The 14,791-nt window shown below is 40.4% G+C and overlaps 1 protein-coding gene across 1 annotated transcript in view; it reads left to right on the plus strand.

The window, feature by feature from the left end:
* Positions 1 to 304: 304 nt before the first annotated feature.
* Positions 305 to 14,791, plus strand: part of CYP2J2 (cytochrome P450 family 2 subfamily J member 2) — a 32,181-nt gene continuing 17,694 nt past the window's right edge. Inside the window, exons 1-3 of the mRNA XM_081057520.1 lie at positions 305 to 699; positions 8,486 to 8,648; positions 11,988 to 12,137. Of these exons, the coding sequence (XP_080913646.1) occupies positions 502 to 699; positions 8,486 to 8,648; positions 11,988 to 12,137 (511 nt within the window). The 5' untranslated portion in view covers positions 305 to 501. The remainder of the gene's footprint in view (positions 700 to 8,485; positions 8,649 to 11,987; positions 12,138 to 14,791) is intronic.

Genomic DNA, 14,791 nt, shown 5'->3' on the forward strand with positions numbered 1-14,791 from the left:
AATGAAGCAATTTATGTAAAGAGGTGACTGAGCTGCCTGGCATATAATGACTGCCCAAGAAATGACAGGTGACTGTTGACCAGGATGGGTTCAGATCCTTGATCCCTGGCTGAGAAGGAGATTGAAAACTCCAGCTCAAGTGTCTGTGGCTCTCCCTGAGATGCATTGAAATTATAAACCCAAGAGCCCCAACGGTCTCAGAGAAAGACTTTCCAAAACTTGTGGGTTCCCCTAGGAATCCAGCGCCTGGCATCAGCCTGGCACCACGGGAGCCTGAAGGGAAGTTCCCAGGGCGCGGTTGGGGGAGAGCCGGGCGAAGTTCAAGGCCAGGAAACCGCCTGGCGACTAGCAGCGCGGAGGGGGCGTGACAGAGCCGGGGAGGGGCGCGCGGGCTGACACTGGGAGTTCCGGCCTCGCTGCGAGCACAGGAACAGGGAGGCCAGGACTGTCACCACTCCAGACTGCAGTGGACTTAGTGGACCTCGGAGCCAGACGCGCGCGATGGGCTGCCTGGTGGCGGCCCTCTGCTCACTCCTCAATCCCCGCTCTCTCCTGCTGGGTGCTGTCGTCTTTCTGTTCCTTGCCAACTACTTCAAAAGGCGGCGTCCCAGCAACTACCCGCCTGGACCCCCGCTTCTACCTATCATTGGAAACTTCTTCGACTTGGGCTTTAAGGAGCCACACCTGTCGCTTCAACAGGTAGGAGAAGGCGGTGGTGCTGAGCTGAGCCCTAACCCTGACCTGCGGTACAAGGGCCGTCCTGGGGACCGAGGGCAGGAGGATGGTGGCGCTGCCGCTAATGCCATTACCCTGGTAAATCCCGCTTTCAGCCTTGCTGTCCTCCCTGTCAGCTGCCATGATTTCTGAAACCTTCCCTTTCTAGGCGTGAAATATCGTTAACTGTTGACGATTTAAGTGTGCTAGGCATGTCACATTCTAATGCATTTAATTGTGTCATGTTAAATATTATCGCAGCAGCCTATGGTGATATGATCTCCCTGTCTTCTGTAATATTATTATCCTTCCCAAAGGCTGTACTTTCCATTTCCCATGTGTAAAATGATACTACGACTAAATCGTCACCACTTTGAACTGAATTGCTGCCATCACCACAACTGGGCCCCTCACATTCAGCCTTCTTTCCCTGCAATCCACTCTCTTTAAAGTAATCCTTTAAAAATGGCATTCCTCAGCTTTCATTTTCTTAGAGCTCCTTAAGAGAGTTCAGACTTTTTAGGGAGCCCGTGGAACCCTTATGACCCAGACTCTTTCCACTTCTTTATAATCATCTCCCATCAGGGCTCCCTAACTGTGGCCACTCTGAATTCCTGAAAATTTTTCTCCAACATCCAACATTTTCTCAAAAATCCTCAACTGATTTCCTGCCTCTCTGCACAGGTAACTTGCTGAGACACAACACTGTGAGACGTGGTTGTGAAGATTAAATAAAACAGTGAATGGTCAATATAACATGGCTTATAGTAGGTGCACAAAAAATATTAGTTCCCCTTTCCCTAGAAATGCTTGGAGCACTTGAAACACAAGCCCACATATACTCAAGTGCTGGTGGAGAAGATTTTATCACTTTCTGGGAGAAACACCCAATTGGTACCACTAAGTTACAGGATTAGTCACAGAATTTTAAAGCTAGGCTCCTAAACCTGTACCCTTGTTAAGAAATGTGTCATTTAGTTCCAAATACTGAGACATTTTTCTGTTTTCTTTCTGGTATTGATTTCCAGTTTGATTCCATTATGGTGAGAGGACACAGTCAGTATAATTTCAATTTTTAAAAATATGTTGTTTGGCTTTATGACCCAGGATACAGTCCCATGCATGCTTGAAAAAAATGTGCACTAGTTATGTGCAGATTTGTGACTGAGCAGGAGGTCTGGGCCTCTAACCTTGGGTATCTGTATTCTGCTGTTGTTGGGCAGGGTTCCTATAAGTTAATTAGACCTTATTGGATGATGGCGTTGTTGTCCTATACGCTTGCTGACTTCTCATGTACTGATTGTATCAGTTACTAGGAGATTCACGTTGAGGTCTCCAATTATTATTACAGGTTTGTCTATTTTTCTACTGAATACTGGTAGTTTTTCCTTTATGTACTTGGCAGCTCTTTTATTTGGTGCATATGCGTTAAAATTGTTAGACCATCTTGATGAATTGACTCTAATTATTACATAATATCTCTCTTTATCACTGGTGATGTTCTTTGCCTGAACTTTGCTCTGTCTGATATAACACTGCCATATAAGCTCTCTTTTCATTACTATTTGCATGATCTATGCTCCTCCATTGTATTATTTTAACCTACTTATATCATATTTAAAATCAGTTTCTTGTAGCATGTAGATGGATCACTTTTTTATTCTGTCAACCTTTCATTTTGTTCTGTTTTCGTGTTTTTTAAGATTTCTATTAAAATATAGCTAACATACAGTATTATATTAGTTTCAGGTGTACACCATAGTTATTTAACATTTATAAATGTTAACTCACTGAAGAAGTGATCACCGTAAAAGTGCAGCAACCATCTGACACCATACTATGCTATCACAATAGTATTGACTATATTCCTTCTGCTGTATGTTATATCCCTAGGACTTACTTGTTTTATACCTGGAAATATGGACTTTTTATTCCCCTTCACCTTTTCCCCCTTTTGTAATTTTTCAATTACACTTGACATTCAATATTATTTTATATTAATTTCAGGTGTACAGGTGTATAAATGTCGTTAGACATTTATATAATTTAAGAAGTGATCCCCCCGAATAGTCAAGTACCCATCTGGGACTATACATATTTACATATTATTACCATATTATTGACTATATTCCCTATGATTTACTTTACATTGCCATGACTATTTTGTAAACTAACACTTTGCACTTCTTAATGCCTTCACCTTTTTCACCCTGCCCTCCAACACCTCCCATCTATCACCGAACATATCTAGTATGTACCTGAAACCATACATAGTTATTACAATATTATCGACTATGTTCCTTACCCTATACCCTACATCCTCATAACTAATTTTTAACAACCAATATGTACTTCTTAATCCAGTCCCCTGTTTTTTTATCTACACCCCAAACTCTCTACCTTCTAGCAATGATCAAAACGTTTTCTGTATCTATAAGTCTGTTTCTGTTTCGTTGGTTCATTTTGTTTTTTAGCTTCCATATATAAGTGAAATCACATTGCATCTGTTTTTCTCTGTCTGACACTCCACTCAGCACAATTCCCTCCAGGTCCATCCACACCACTGCAGATGGCAAGAACCCATTCCCTTCCATGGCCGAGCAATATTCTATAGTAAATATGTCTCACCTCTTCTTTATCCATTCTTCTATTGATGGACACCCAGGCTGCCTCCACATCTTGGTCGTTGTAAACAATGCTGCAATGAATACATAGATGCACACGTCCCCTTGAAGTAGTGTTTTGGGTTTCTATGGATAATTACACAGAAGTGGAATTACTGGGTCATTCTTTGTTTCTTGTTATAGCATTTGTTTTAAAATCTATTTTGTCTGGTATAAGTTTTGCTACCCCAGCCTTTTGGGATTTTTGTTTGTTTCCATTTTCATGAAAAATGTTTTCCATCCATTTACTTTCCACCTGTGTATGTATCTTTCAGGCAGCATATGTAAGAGTTTTGTTTTCTTATCCATTCATCTGTCCTATAACTTTTGATTGGAGTGTTTAATCCATTTACTTTGAAAGTAAGTGTTGATAGATATGTACCTGTTTTATTATTCATAATTTTATTTATTTTTTCCTTCTTAAAGAAGTCCCTCTAACATTTCTTGTAATACTGGTTTGGTGGTGAGGATCTCCTATAGCTTTTTCTTGTCTGGGAACCCCTTTATCTGTCCTTCCATTTTAAATGATAGCCTGACTGGGTAGGGTACCCTTGATTGTAGGCCTTTCATCATGTTGAATATTTTGTGCCAGTCCCTTGTAGCCTACAAAACGTCTGTTGAGAAATCAGCTGACAATTTTACTGAGGTCCCTTGTAGGTAACTAACTGCTTTTCCCTTGCAGTTAGGGAAGAGTTTAGGATTCTCTGTGTCTTTAACCTTTGCCATTTTAATTATAATGTGCCTTGGTGTGGGCGTCTTGGGGTTGATATTGTTTGGGACTCTCTGTGCTTCCTAGACTGTATGTCTGTTTCCTTTGCTAGGTTAGGAAAATTTTCAGCCATTATTTCTTCAAATAGTTTCTCAATCCCTTGCTTTCTCTCTTCTCCTTCTGGTACCCCTATGATGTGAATGTAGTTATGCTTATTGTTGTTCCACAGGTCTCTTAAACTATCCTCCTTTTTCGGATTCTTTTTTCTTTTTTACTGTTATAACTGGGTATTTTATGCTACCTTGCCTTCTAAATCACTGATTCTATCCTCTGCTTCATCTAGTCTGCTAGTGATTCCTTCTAGTGCATTCTTCATTTCAGTTATCATGTTCTTCACTTCTGACTAGCTGTTTTTTTATGGTTTCTATGTTCTTTTTTATGCTTGCTGTCTCTTTGTTGAAGTTCTCACTAAGTTCCTTGAGGATCCTTATAACCATTCTTTTGAACTCTTTATCTGGTAGTTTTCTTGCCTCCATTTCATTTCATTCTTTTTCTGGAGTTTTCTCCTGTTCTTACATTTGAGATGCATTATTTTGTTTCTTCATATTGGTTTCCTCTCTGTGTTTGTTTCTATGTGTTAGGTACATCAGCTATGTCTCCCAAATTGGACACATGGCCTTATGTAGTAGGTAACCTTTGAGCCCTGGCACATTTTCCGTGGTCACCTGTTCTGGGTGCTCCAGGTGTATCCCTTATGTGGGTTGTGTGTGCCCTCCTGTTATAGTTGAGCCTTGATGGCTATTGGCATGAGAGTAGGTGGGATTGACCCTCAGGCTTATTCGCTATAGGATTTGGTCCTATCCACAGCATACAACCTGCTATGTGAGGGGCTTATGCCACTGAGTGGTATTTGCTCTAGTGCTGTGGTACTTGTTGAGACTGTCTTGATATGTGTGCCATTTGAGGGACTAATTGGGTGGTGCTCTGCTGTGGTCTGAAGCTAATCTCCAGTTATGTTGGTTCTGGAGCCTCTTGGAGGCGATCCTGTGCAGACCTAGGTCACCCACTTCTTGTGACCTGGTTGGAGCTACAAAGTGGTTATCTGCTGCCTGTATCTGCCAATTACATCTAATTGGTGAATTTAGATCATTTATATTTAATGTAATTATTGATATGATAATCTTACGACTGCCATTTTTTCATTTATTTTCTATTTTTTCCTCTCTTTTTTTCTGCCTGTTTCTTATTTCCTGTCTTCCTGTGGGTCACTTGAACATTTTTTTATTTTAAGAATTCAATTTTCATTTAGCGTTTTTGAGTATATCTCTGTATTTTATTTCAAGTGGTTGCTCTAAAAATTCCCAAGATGCATACATAGTTTAATGAAGTCTGCTAGTTTCAACATTTTACCACTTCAAGTGGACTGTAGATACCTTATGATCATTTTGGTCCCTTTACCCTCTCCACTTTATAATATATATGTCTTAAATATTAGATTTTCAAGAAACTTTATGATTCAAAAAAGGTTAAGAACCACTGTTATAAAGTTTAGTCCTTATTTCCTTAGGTTTCTTTTTGGTTTATTGGAAAGAAATGCTTTTTTACTATAAAAGCTGTAAATACACATTAAGACATTTTATAATATAGTTATGTGAAATGGGGAGTCTCACCTCTTCTTGCACACACACCTCCCCCAACACTCACACACACACACATACACACACATTCACACGCACACACACACACACACTGCTCACTGCTGGTGAGAGTTCAGAGGAACAGATCCTCTCACCTAGGGCAGGTAGGAGTCAGAATCAGTACACACTTCCTTACTTTTCCTTTTTCTTTCTTTGTCTCTTTGGTCTTTTGGTTCTTGAGTTAATGACTTAAATTAAGCAGGATCTCTCTCAACTTCATATCTCTTCATGATCATGTTTCAATCTCTTTTCTCACTAACCCTCCAATTTTAATTGTTCTTTATTCTAAACATTATTTTACTCCACCTTATTATTTACTTAATGCTACATTTGGAATTTTTATCTCTCATATTATATATCCTGTGCCCTATTACTTTTCTTTGCCTTTTACAGCTCTTATGTTAATTTTTTCTCTTTATTTTTCTATTTTCATTTTTGGTTTTAAGCCTGTTTTAGCCCACTGAACCATCTTATTTTTAATTACTTTCATTCCCTTACTGTCTGTTTTTTTTTTTAATGACTCATTAAACGCTGTACATTGAAAAGTATGCCCTACATTAGAAAGACTTCTCTGATTTCTGAGGGTCATACACTTATTTCCACATAAATCAATTGGCACAGTGCCTCGTACAGCACACTTAAAAATTGTAATATATAACTATAGTCAATACCAGGGCTTCAAGAGATCATTTGACTTATCCATGTTTACAGAGCTGATAATACCATAAAGATTATCCAGTAGTATTGGTCTAGAAATATACAGTGGCAGAAAGCAGGTAGAGTTGGAACTCTGAAGAACTTTATTTCATAACAACTACTGGAGTTCAGAGTACCTTCCAAGTACAGGCTGATATTCTAGGTAGTACTCATAATCAGGTAGGAGTCATTTGGCTTAACCTGAGATTTTCAGCTGTTCTAAAACATCCCTAATGAATATCCTAGAGTAATCAAGAAATCCTTTTATGAAGCCTGAACAGTTCATCCTGGCATTCAGCAAGATGAAATAAAAAAACCTGCTTGATTTACATGGCCCCACTCCCTGCCGTTTGTTAGAAGTAAACACATGTGCTTTAGAGGCAGACCAGCTCGAGATGGAATCTTGTCTCAACGCTTTCTATCAAGACATGGCATATTGTGCTAGAGATGAACGAAGATTAGTGGAGGGCTCTGGGACATAAGAACAATGGAAAGATTGAGTCAGGCTGGGTGTTTTAATGTGGGAGCAGGGGGGTAGAATGAGACTGAATCCACTGTATTTGCTCTGATGGTGGTGGTGGGGTTCTGGACACTAAGGGTGACATGGGGGAGCATAAGTGCTTGGGAATCAGGCAGGAGGGGCCACAGACACCTGGAGAAAAAGAAGCCCTTCTATTTCATCCACCGCCAGCAATAGCCTAGTAGACAAGAGGAAGGGGTAAGGTCTTATGAAAGCCGTCTCTTGAATAGACAGGTCAGGAAAGACTTTGACTGGTGTCCATTCACTGTTATTCAAACCATCTTGCACATACCTGCACCTTTGTGCATACTCATGACACACCCACACGCTTTTCCATTCTCTTCACCGCTCCCCCTCTCATTCTCACTTTCATTCTCTCTCCCACTAAACTCACCCACTGAAGGTCCTGGCACCAACTCAGGTTCGTGTTCTCATCCTCCAATCTCACATAATGCCTGCCAAATTCTCTCCACCACTTAATAGCTTTGTCACCTTGGCTACCTTACTTCAGCTAGGACTCATTTTCGTTTCTCAAAGACAAGGAAAATCATTACTACCTTAGGGTGGTTGTGAGATTGAGTATGATAAAACGTGAAAGGGGCTTAATGTGAAACCCAGGAATGGGGCCCTCTGTGACCACGCGTGCCTTCTTCACACACTTCCATGTGTGCCTGTCCTCTGTCACCATGAGCATACATCCACATCCCTTTGCACACAGAGCCCAAAGATTCCTCAGAGACTCGAGTGGCTCTGCACCAGGTACCAGGAAGCAAAATGCCTTTCACATTGCTGCTGTCATTCTACCTCACAGAACCCTTTGAGGGAGGAATCATTTTTTCCTTTTATAGCTGGGGAGCTGAGGCTCAAAAGAGGGAAACGACTCTCTCCAGAGCCCACAGCTAGTGAAGCATACAGCTGAGATTTGAATGTGCCTCTGGAGCTAGAGTGCTATTCTCCCGACCTGACCCCAGCTCTACAATGAATTTTCCATCTTCTAATCCACGTTGAGAAAAGGGACATTCTCTTTTGGTTAAACAGATATGATTTATTAAGAAGCCCATGGTTGCTACACCAGACTTACACTAAACAGATGTCAGCCTTCTTTGGTGAGTCACATGTGTTGAAATCCCTCCCTTCACTAGACTCTAAGATGCTTGAGTTTAGAGACCCATTTATTTCATGATAGTTATAGCTTTATAACTTGTTTTCAGGACAATGGTAGATGTTTGCTCAATTCGTGTAGGTTAACTACATGAATGAATGTTTTATAAGGCATGTCCATGTTCTACAGTGAATTAAATTCAAGTCTGGTTGACAGGAGGAGAAAAGGAAACAGGGAGAGACATTTCCATCAGACCAAGGTGAGCACACACGCATGCACATGCAGACTGCCCTCAGTACAAGCTGCCCAGCTACACACACTCCCTTCTTTCCTGGAAACACAGACATGTGCATATTCATCTGTCATTACTGAACTGTTTTTCAGCATGTGAAGAAATATGGGAACATTTTAAGCATGGAAGTTGGTCGCTTCTCTACAGTTATTATAACTGGATTACCCTTAATCAAAGAAGCCCTTGTCCACCAGGACCAAAAGTTTGTAAATCGTGCTGTGACCCTTGTCCGAGACCATATCTTTAAGAACAATGGTATGTTTTTCGACCAATGGAAGATGTATATGTTTAATATTCTTAACGTCTGTTAAAGGTGCCTCTGTGACTATAATTCTCCACCACTCCCCAGAGACAAGCCCATTATAAAATTCCTGCCATTAAAGGAAGTTGGATTGCCACATTTCCCTATTTAAGGTACCGTCTCACAGGATTCGGGAGGGTGAGCATTAATGTCAGGGATTTGGGAAAAGCTGCATCTCCTGCATGAACCTACTTTAGATGCTATGATTGACAAGTAACCCATCATTCAATGATAGCAGAGAAAGAGGCGATGTATTTGCTTTTTCTGGTTTTCCATCGACCCCTGCCTCTAGAAATGGATGTGGATCTGCTTCTTTCTGCTGCTTATTAATTCCTTCTTGCTGCTTATAGTTCCTTATGTGTTTTCATTAAAGTGTGTTTGACAGAGTATCTCGAGCCTTCCTGTCTTTGTTAAACCAGTTTGGCATGAATACTTTAAATTGTGATTAAGTAAATTTAAACATTTAAAAATCTAAATTCAATTCTATTATTCTACGAAGGCACCATTTGTATCAGGTGCTTCCTAATTCCTCTTTGAAATATTTTACCTGTTAACTCTACATCCGTTCCTTCTAGTTATTATCTCCTGTGGGAAGCACAGTGCTAGGTATCAGGGATACAACAGTGAGTAAAACTAATAAACGCCATGTTCTTGTGTAAGTCCAATTCTATTCAGAGAAAAAGTCAGTGTCAATTCACTATAATAATTTAAAGCCTTGTGTTATGATGCTAAGTATACTTACCAGGGTATTTAATGAACTGCTGAGATTATGGAAAAACTTACATAAATAAGTGACAATGAATTTAATAACGTAAAGAAACAGTCAGGCAGAGGGAATAGAATATAGAGTCCCTGAGGTATGAAGGACATTGAACTTGAGGAACTGAAAACGTGGCCAATGAGGCAAACACAAAGCTTAAATGGAGAGAGTTAAATGGAGATGAAGGTGCTGAGCTTGTCCATAAATGCAAGTAAGTACTTGTTAAAGACGTTTGTTTTTATCCTAGTAACAGTGAAGCTCTTCAGTGGTTTTCAGTAAAGATGGAATCATCATATTTACACTGCCCATTTTAAAAACATTTGGTCTGCAATGGAGATAACAGAATCATGGGAAAAAGACACTATTTTAGCCTTTTAGGTTTGAGGAGGCTGTAGATTGGATGAGGGAGATGGCAAGGAATGACAATATAGTAGGTTAAACCGGGACAGTGGCAGTGAAGATGCATGGATTGAAGAGATTCAAGATCTAAATCCAGTAAGACATGATGACCTAATCGGAAGGAGAATGGAGGGAGAATGAAGTGTTGCGTTGGATACACAAATAGGTAAATGATGGAAAGAAGGAAGATTTGGAGAAATACAGGGTGTTTGGTTGCTTGTAGGCTGTGAGGTTTATGTAGAAAAGTATGAATTCAATCCTGGATATGCTGTTTGAAATGCCTTTCAGTTGGCAAAGTCAAGCAGACAGTTGAATACATGTGTCTGGAGCTCAGAGATAGAAATAGATGGTCAATATCAATGGATGTTATTTAAAATTTTAGGACTTGATGAAAATTCGCAGGAGTATAGGGTGAGAAGGGAGACCTTATCTTGAAGAGCTACATCATTTCAGAATTTGATAGAAGATGAAATTGCAGAAGTTAGGGGAAGTTCTCTACTGTCAGAGAATTAGAAAGAAAACCTGCAGAGTGTGGTTTTTTTGAGCATTATTGGAAGAGAGTATTTCAAGAAAGAAGTATCTCAAGCTGCTGAAAAACCAAGTAAGATGAGGTTGCAAAGTATCCTTGGATTTGACAGCAAAGAGGGTCATTTCATTGAGATGGTGGAGGCCAAAGCCAGAGTTGAAGAGTGCTCTGGAAGTGAAGAGCCAAAAAGGAGTGTGGCCTTGCCTATGTTATAAAACAAATGGTCTGTTGAACACACCAAGATGTGTGTGTGATTTTTCCCTTTGGCTACATGAAATATTCATTATTTCTAGCTTTTTTCAGTTATTTCTTCATCTGTTAAGGTCTAGGCTTAGAGGGGGCCTCTCCAATAAAACCCACAAATGACTTGTCTCTTACAAGTATGGATTTTGTCTTACCTATGAGTGCATTTTTAATACCGTGTTTCCCCAAAAATAAGACCTAGCCAGACAATCAGCTCTAATGTGTGTTTTAGAGCAAAAATTAATATAAGACCCAGTTTTATTTTACTATAAGACCAGGTCTTTAATATATAATATAATATAATATATAACATAATACAATATAATATAATATTGAGTCTTACATTAATTTTTGCTCCAAAAAACACATTAGAGCTGATTGTCCAGATAGGTCTTATTTTCGGGGAAACAGGGTATGTAACATAGCATAGATACGTAAATACGAGGTCTGACAATTAATTTCACAAACTTGCAATGATGTTAATAACCTTTTTTGATATCAGAGGGATTATTCATTATGAATTTGTACCAATTGGACAAACAGTTAACTAAGCTTATTATTTGGAAGTGGTGCAAAGGCTGTGTTGAAAGGTTAGATGACCTGAACTTTTTGCCAACAATTCATGACTCTTACATAACAACACTGTGAGGGTGTTTTAGCCAATAAACAAATAACTCTCCCTACTCACCTGATTTGACTCCCAATGACTTCTTTCTTTACCCGAAGATAAAATAAATATTGAAAGGAAGACATTTCGAAGACATTTAGGACATCAAGGGTAATATGACAACAGCCCTGATGGCCATTCCAGAAAAAAGAGTTCCAAAATTTCTTTGAAAGGTGGACTAGATGCTGGCATTGGTGCATAGCTTCCCAAGGGGAGTACTTTGAAAGTGACCATAGTGATATTCAGTAATGAGGCATTTTTCCAAGATGAGTTCATGAACTTAATTGTCAGACTTCATACCTATGTGACTAGTAAACAAAGTATGGGATTCGGAGTCAGGCAGATGTGAAATTAAATGTCTGTTCAGCTGTTTACTAACTCTGTGACCTTGCAAAGTTTACTTTATCCCTTGTGTTTCTGTTTTCTCATCAGCAAAATTGCAATTTTAAAAATTGCAAGAGTAATAATTATATCTACCTCATAGAGTTTTTGTGAATACTAAATTACATAATGCATAAGAAATACTAAAATTTCTGGCATTGTAATCAATACATGCCAGCAATTATATCCATTGCTTTGGGGTGATTTCTCTGTTTAGTTTTCAAATGCCTAATGCCCTTATCCTTCCCTCCATCTGACACACATCTCTATACCAATTGCTTGCTTTCTTTTTATAATGTTGGCTTTCTTATTCTCAGGATTGATTATGTCCAATGGCCAGGTATGGAAGGAGCAAAGAAGGTTCACCCTGACAACACTAAGGAACTTTGGCTTAGGAAAGAGGAGCTTAGAGGAACGCATACAGGAGGAGACCCACCACCTCAACCAGACAATAGAAGAGGAGAACGGTGAGTGTTTCTCAGGACAGATGCAGAAGACTGGCTCATTCATTCAATGAACAGGTACTTAGGAAGCACGTAAGTGCCTATCCTGTGCTCAGCACTGTGTTAGACACTGAGAATGTAACTATGAACTAATCATGACCCTGCCTTCACGGAGCTCTAGAATTAAGTACAACAAGATGGAGATTAAAATTATAACAGATTTGATTTTCAGTCAAGATGACAAAGGTAAACACTGTGCTCACCCCCTCTCAGAACCACATCAACTACAACAAAACCACAGAACAACCATTACTGAGAATCACCTGAAGACTAGCTGAACCAAAGCCCTATAACTATGGACATACAGAAGAAGCCATATGAAGACTGGTAGGAGGGGCAGAGACAAAAAAATAGACTGGTCCCACACCCATGTGTAACCCATAAAAACTGGGAGGGATATCTTGGCTGTGGAGGTCCCTTTTGAGGAGTGAGCAGTCACAGCCTCTCCCCATTCCAGGGTTACAGTGCCAGAGAAAGAAGTCCCCATTACTTCTGGCTGTGAAAACCAGTGGTGACTAGGGTGAGTGAGACAAAGTGGGGGGGGGGGGAGGAGGGCTGCACTTCCAGGCACTCCTTTTAAAGGGAGCACACAAAGCCTTACTTACTCACTGATGGACTCACTCACTCTGAGTTCCAGCATTAGGGCAGCAAATGAAAGGCAAAAGTCACCAGGGACATATGGGGAGGAAGTGAATTGTCTAGCTGCAGGGTAAGGGCTGGAGGGGCGGCTTTCTCCCAGAGGGAGGAGCTTGGAGAAGCCATTGCTTCCGTGTTGAGTCTTCCCACTTCCTGCATGCAGATGAGCGCAGACACATGCTGGTGCAGGCAGACACCATATCTGAGTCTCCATCAAACTGGCTATCACCTTTCTACTGCCCCACCCTAGTGATTCCCTGAAACCACACTCCACCCACCATTTAGGTACACCCTAGCCATTTCCAGTGGCTTTAACATATAAATGGCCTGCCGTGGCTCATGCTGTAGACATTCCTAAAATCTCTCAAAGGTTCACAAAACCCAAACAAGCAACATCTGGCTTCCACGTGTCCCTTACTTTTGGCTGCACAGCCCTAAGCCCAGTACCAGTGGCAGCCAGCCTTCATTCACAGATTGGCCTATCAAGGCACCGCCAAGCACAGCACATCTTGGCATTGATGTGCCAAGCACAGATGGCAGCCATCTTGGGATTGCTTTGGGGCTCATGTCAGTTGGGCCCAGGCAGGAGAGACTGCAACTAAACTTGGGTCTCCTCCCAAGAGGCCACAGGGTTGACAGTACCAATGGCCAGCTTCAGACTGGGCCAGATCATCATTCAGCCAACTCCGAGGATGACAAACACAAAGGTCTTCCACTGTAGTCATAGCCAGTCCTTACAACCAATCTTCCTGAGGGTCAATCCCTCCTATTGATATGCAAACAGCAGTCAAGTCTGTACAACAGGAGGGCACACACAACCCACACAAGGGAAACACCTGGAGCACCATTCTCTGGTAACAAGGCAGATTGCACCACTGCATCACTCAGGACACCAACTACGTAAGGCCAATACTGGGAGGCATAGCAGCCCTTCACAGAAATAAACACAGGGAAGCAGCCAAAATGGGGAGACAAAGAAACATTTCCCAAATAAAAGAACAGAACAAAGCTCTAGAAAATCAACTAACCAAAAAGGAGACAAGCTATCTACCAGACGCAGAGTTCCAAACACTGGTTAGAAGGAAGCTCAGTGATCTCAGGGAGAACTTCAACAAAGACATAGGAATCATAAAAATGGAGACAGAAAACATTAAAGGAACTGGTAAGAAATAAAGACTACAATAACTGAAGAATACATCAGAGGGAATCAACAGGAGATTAGATGACGGAGAGGATCAATCAGTGATTTAGAAGATAAGGTTGCAGAACACACTCAATCGGAACAGCAAAAAGAAAAAGAATCCAAAAAACTGAGGAGAGTTTAAGGGGCCTCAGGACAACATCAAATATACCAACATTCACATCACAGGGGTACCAGAATGAGAAGAGAGAGAGCGAGGAATTGAAAACCATTTGAAGAAATAATGACTGGAAACTTCTCTACCCTGAGGAAAGAGATAGATATACAAGCACAGGAAGTGGAGAGAGTCCCAAAAAAGACGAATACAAAGAGTCCCACACAAAGATGCATTATTATTAGAATGTCAAAGTTTAAAGACAAGGAAGGAATCTTAAAAGCAGAAAGAGACAAGGAAAGAATCTTAAAAGCAGAAAGAGAACAGCAGTTAGTTACCTACAAGGGAGCTCCCATATGATTGTCAGGTGATTTCTCAACAGAAACTTTGTAGGCTAGAAGGGATTGGCAAAAAATAATTAAAGTGATGAAAAGGGAGGACCTACAACAAAGATTACCCAGGAAAGCTATCATTTAAAATCAAAGGACAAGGAGCTTCCCAGAGAAGAAAAAACTACAGGAGTTCCTCACCACCAAACCAGTATTACAAGGAATGTGAGAGGGACTTCTTTAAGCCAAAAGCAAACAAACAAGCCAAAAAGATGAATAATAAAGTGTCAATAATGACATATCTATCAAAAATTACTTTAAATGTAACTGGATTAAATGTTCCAATCAAAAGGTAAGG

This window comes from Rhinolophus hipposideros (genome assembly GCF_964194185.1).
Source record: "Rhinolophus hipposideros genome assembly, chromosome: 8".
In the NCBI taxonomy this organism is placed as follows: Eukaryota; Metazoa; Chordata; class Mammalia; order Chiroptera; family Rhinolophidae; genus Rhinolophus; species Rhinolophus hipposideros.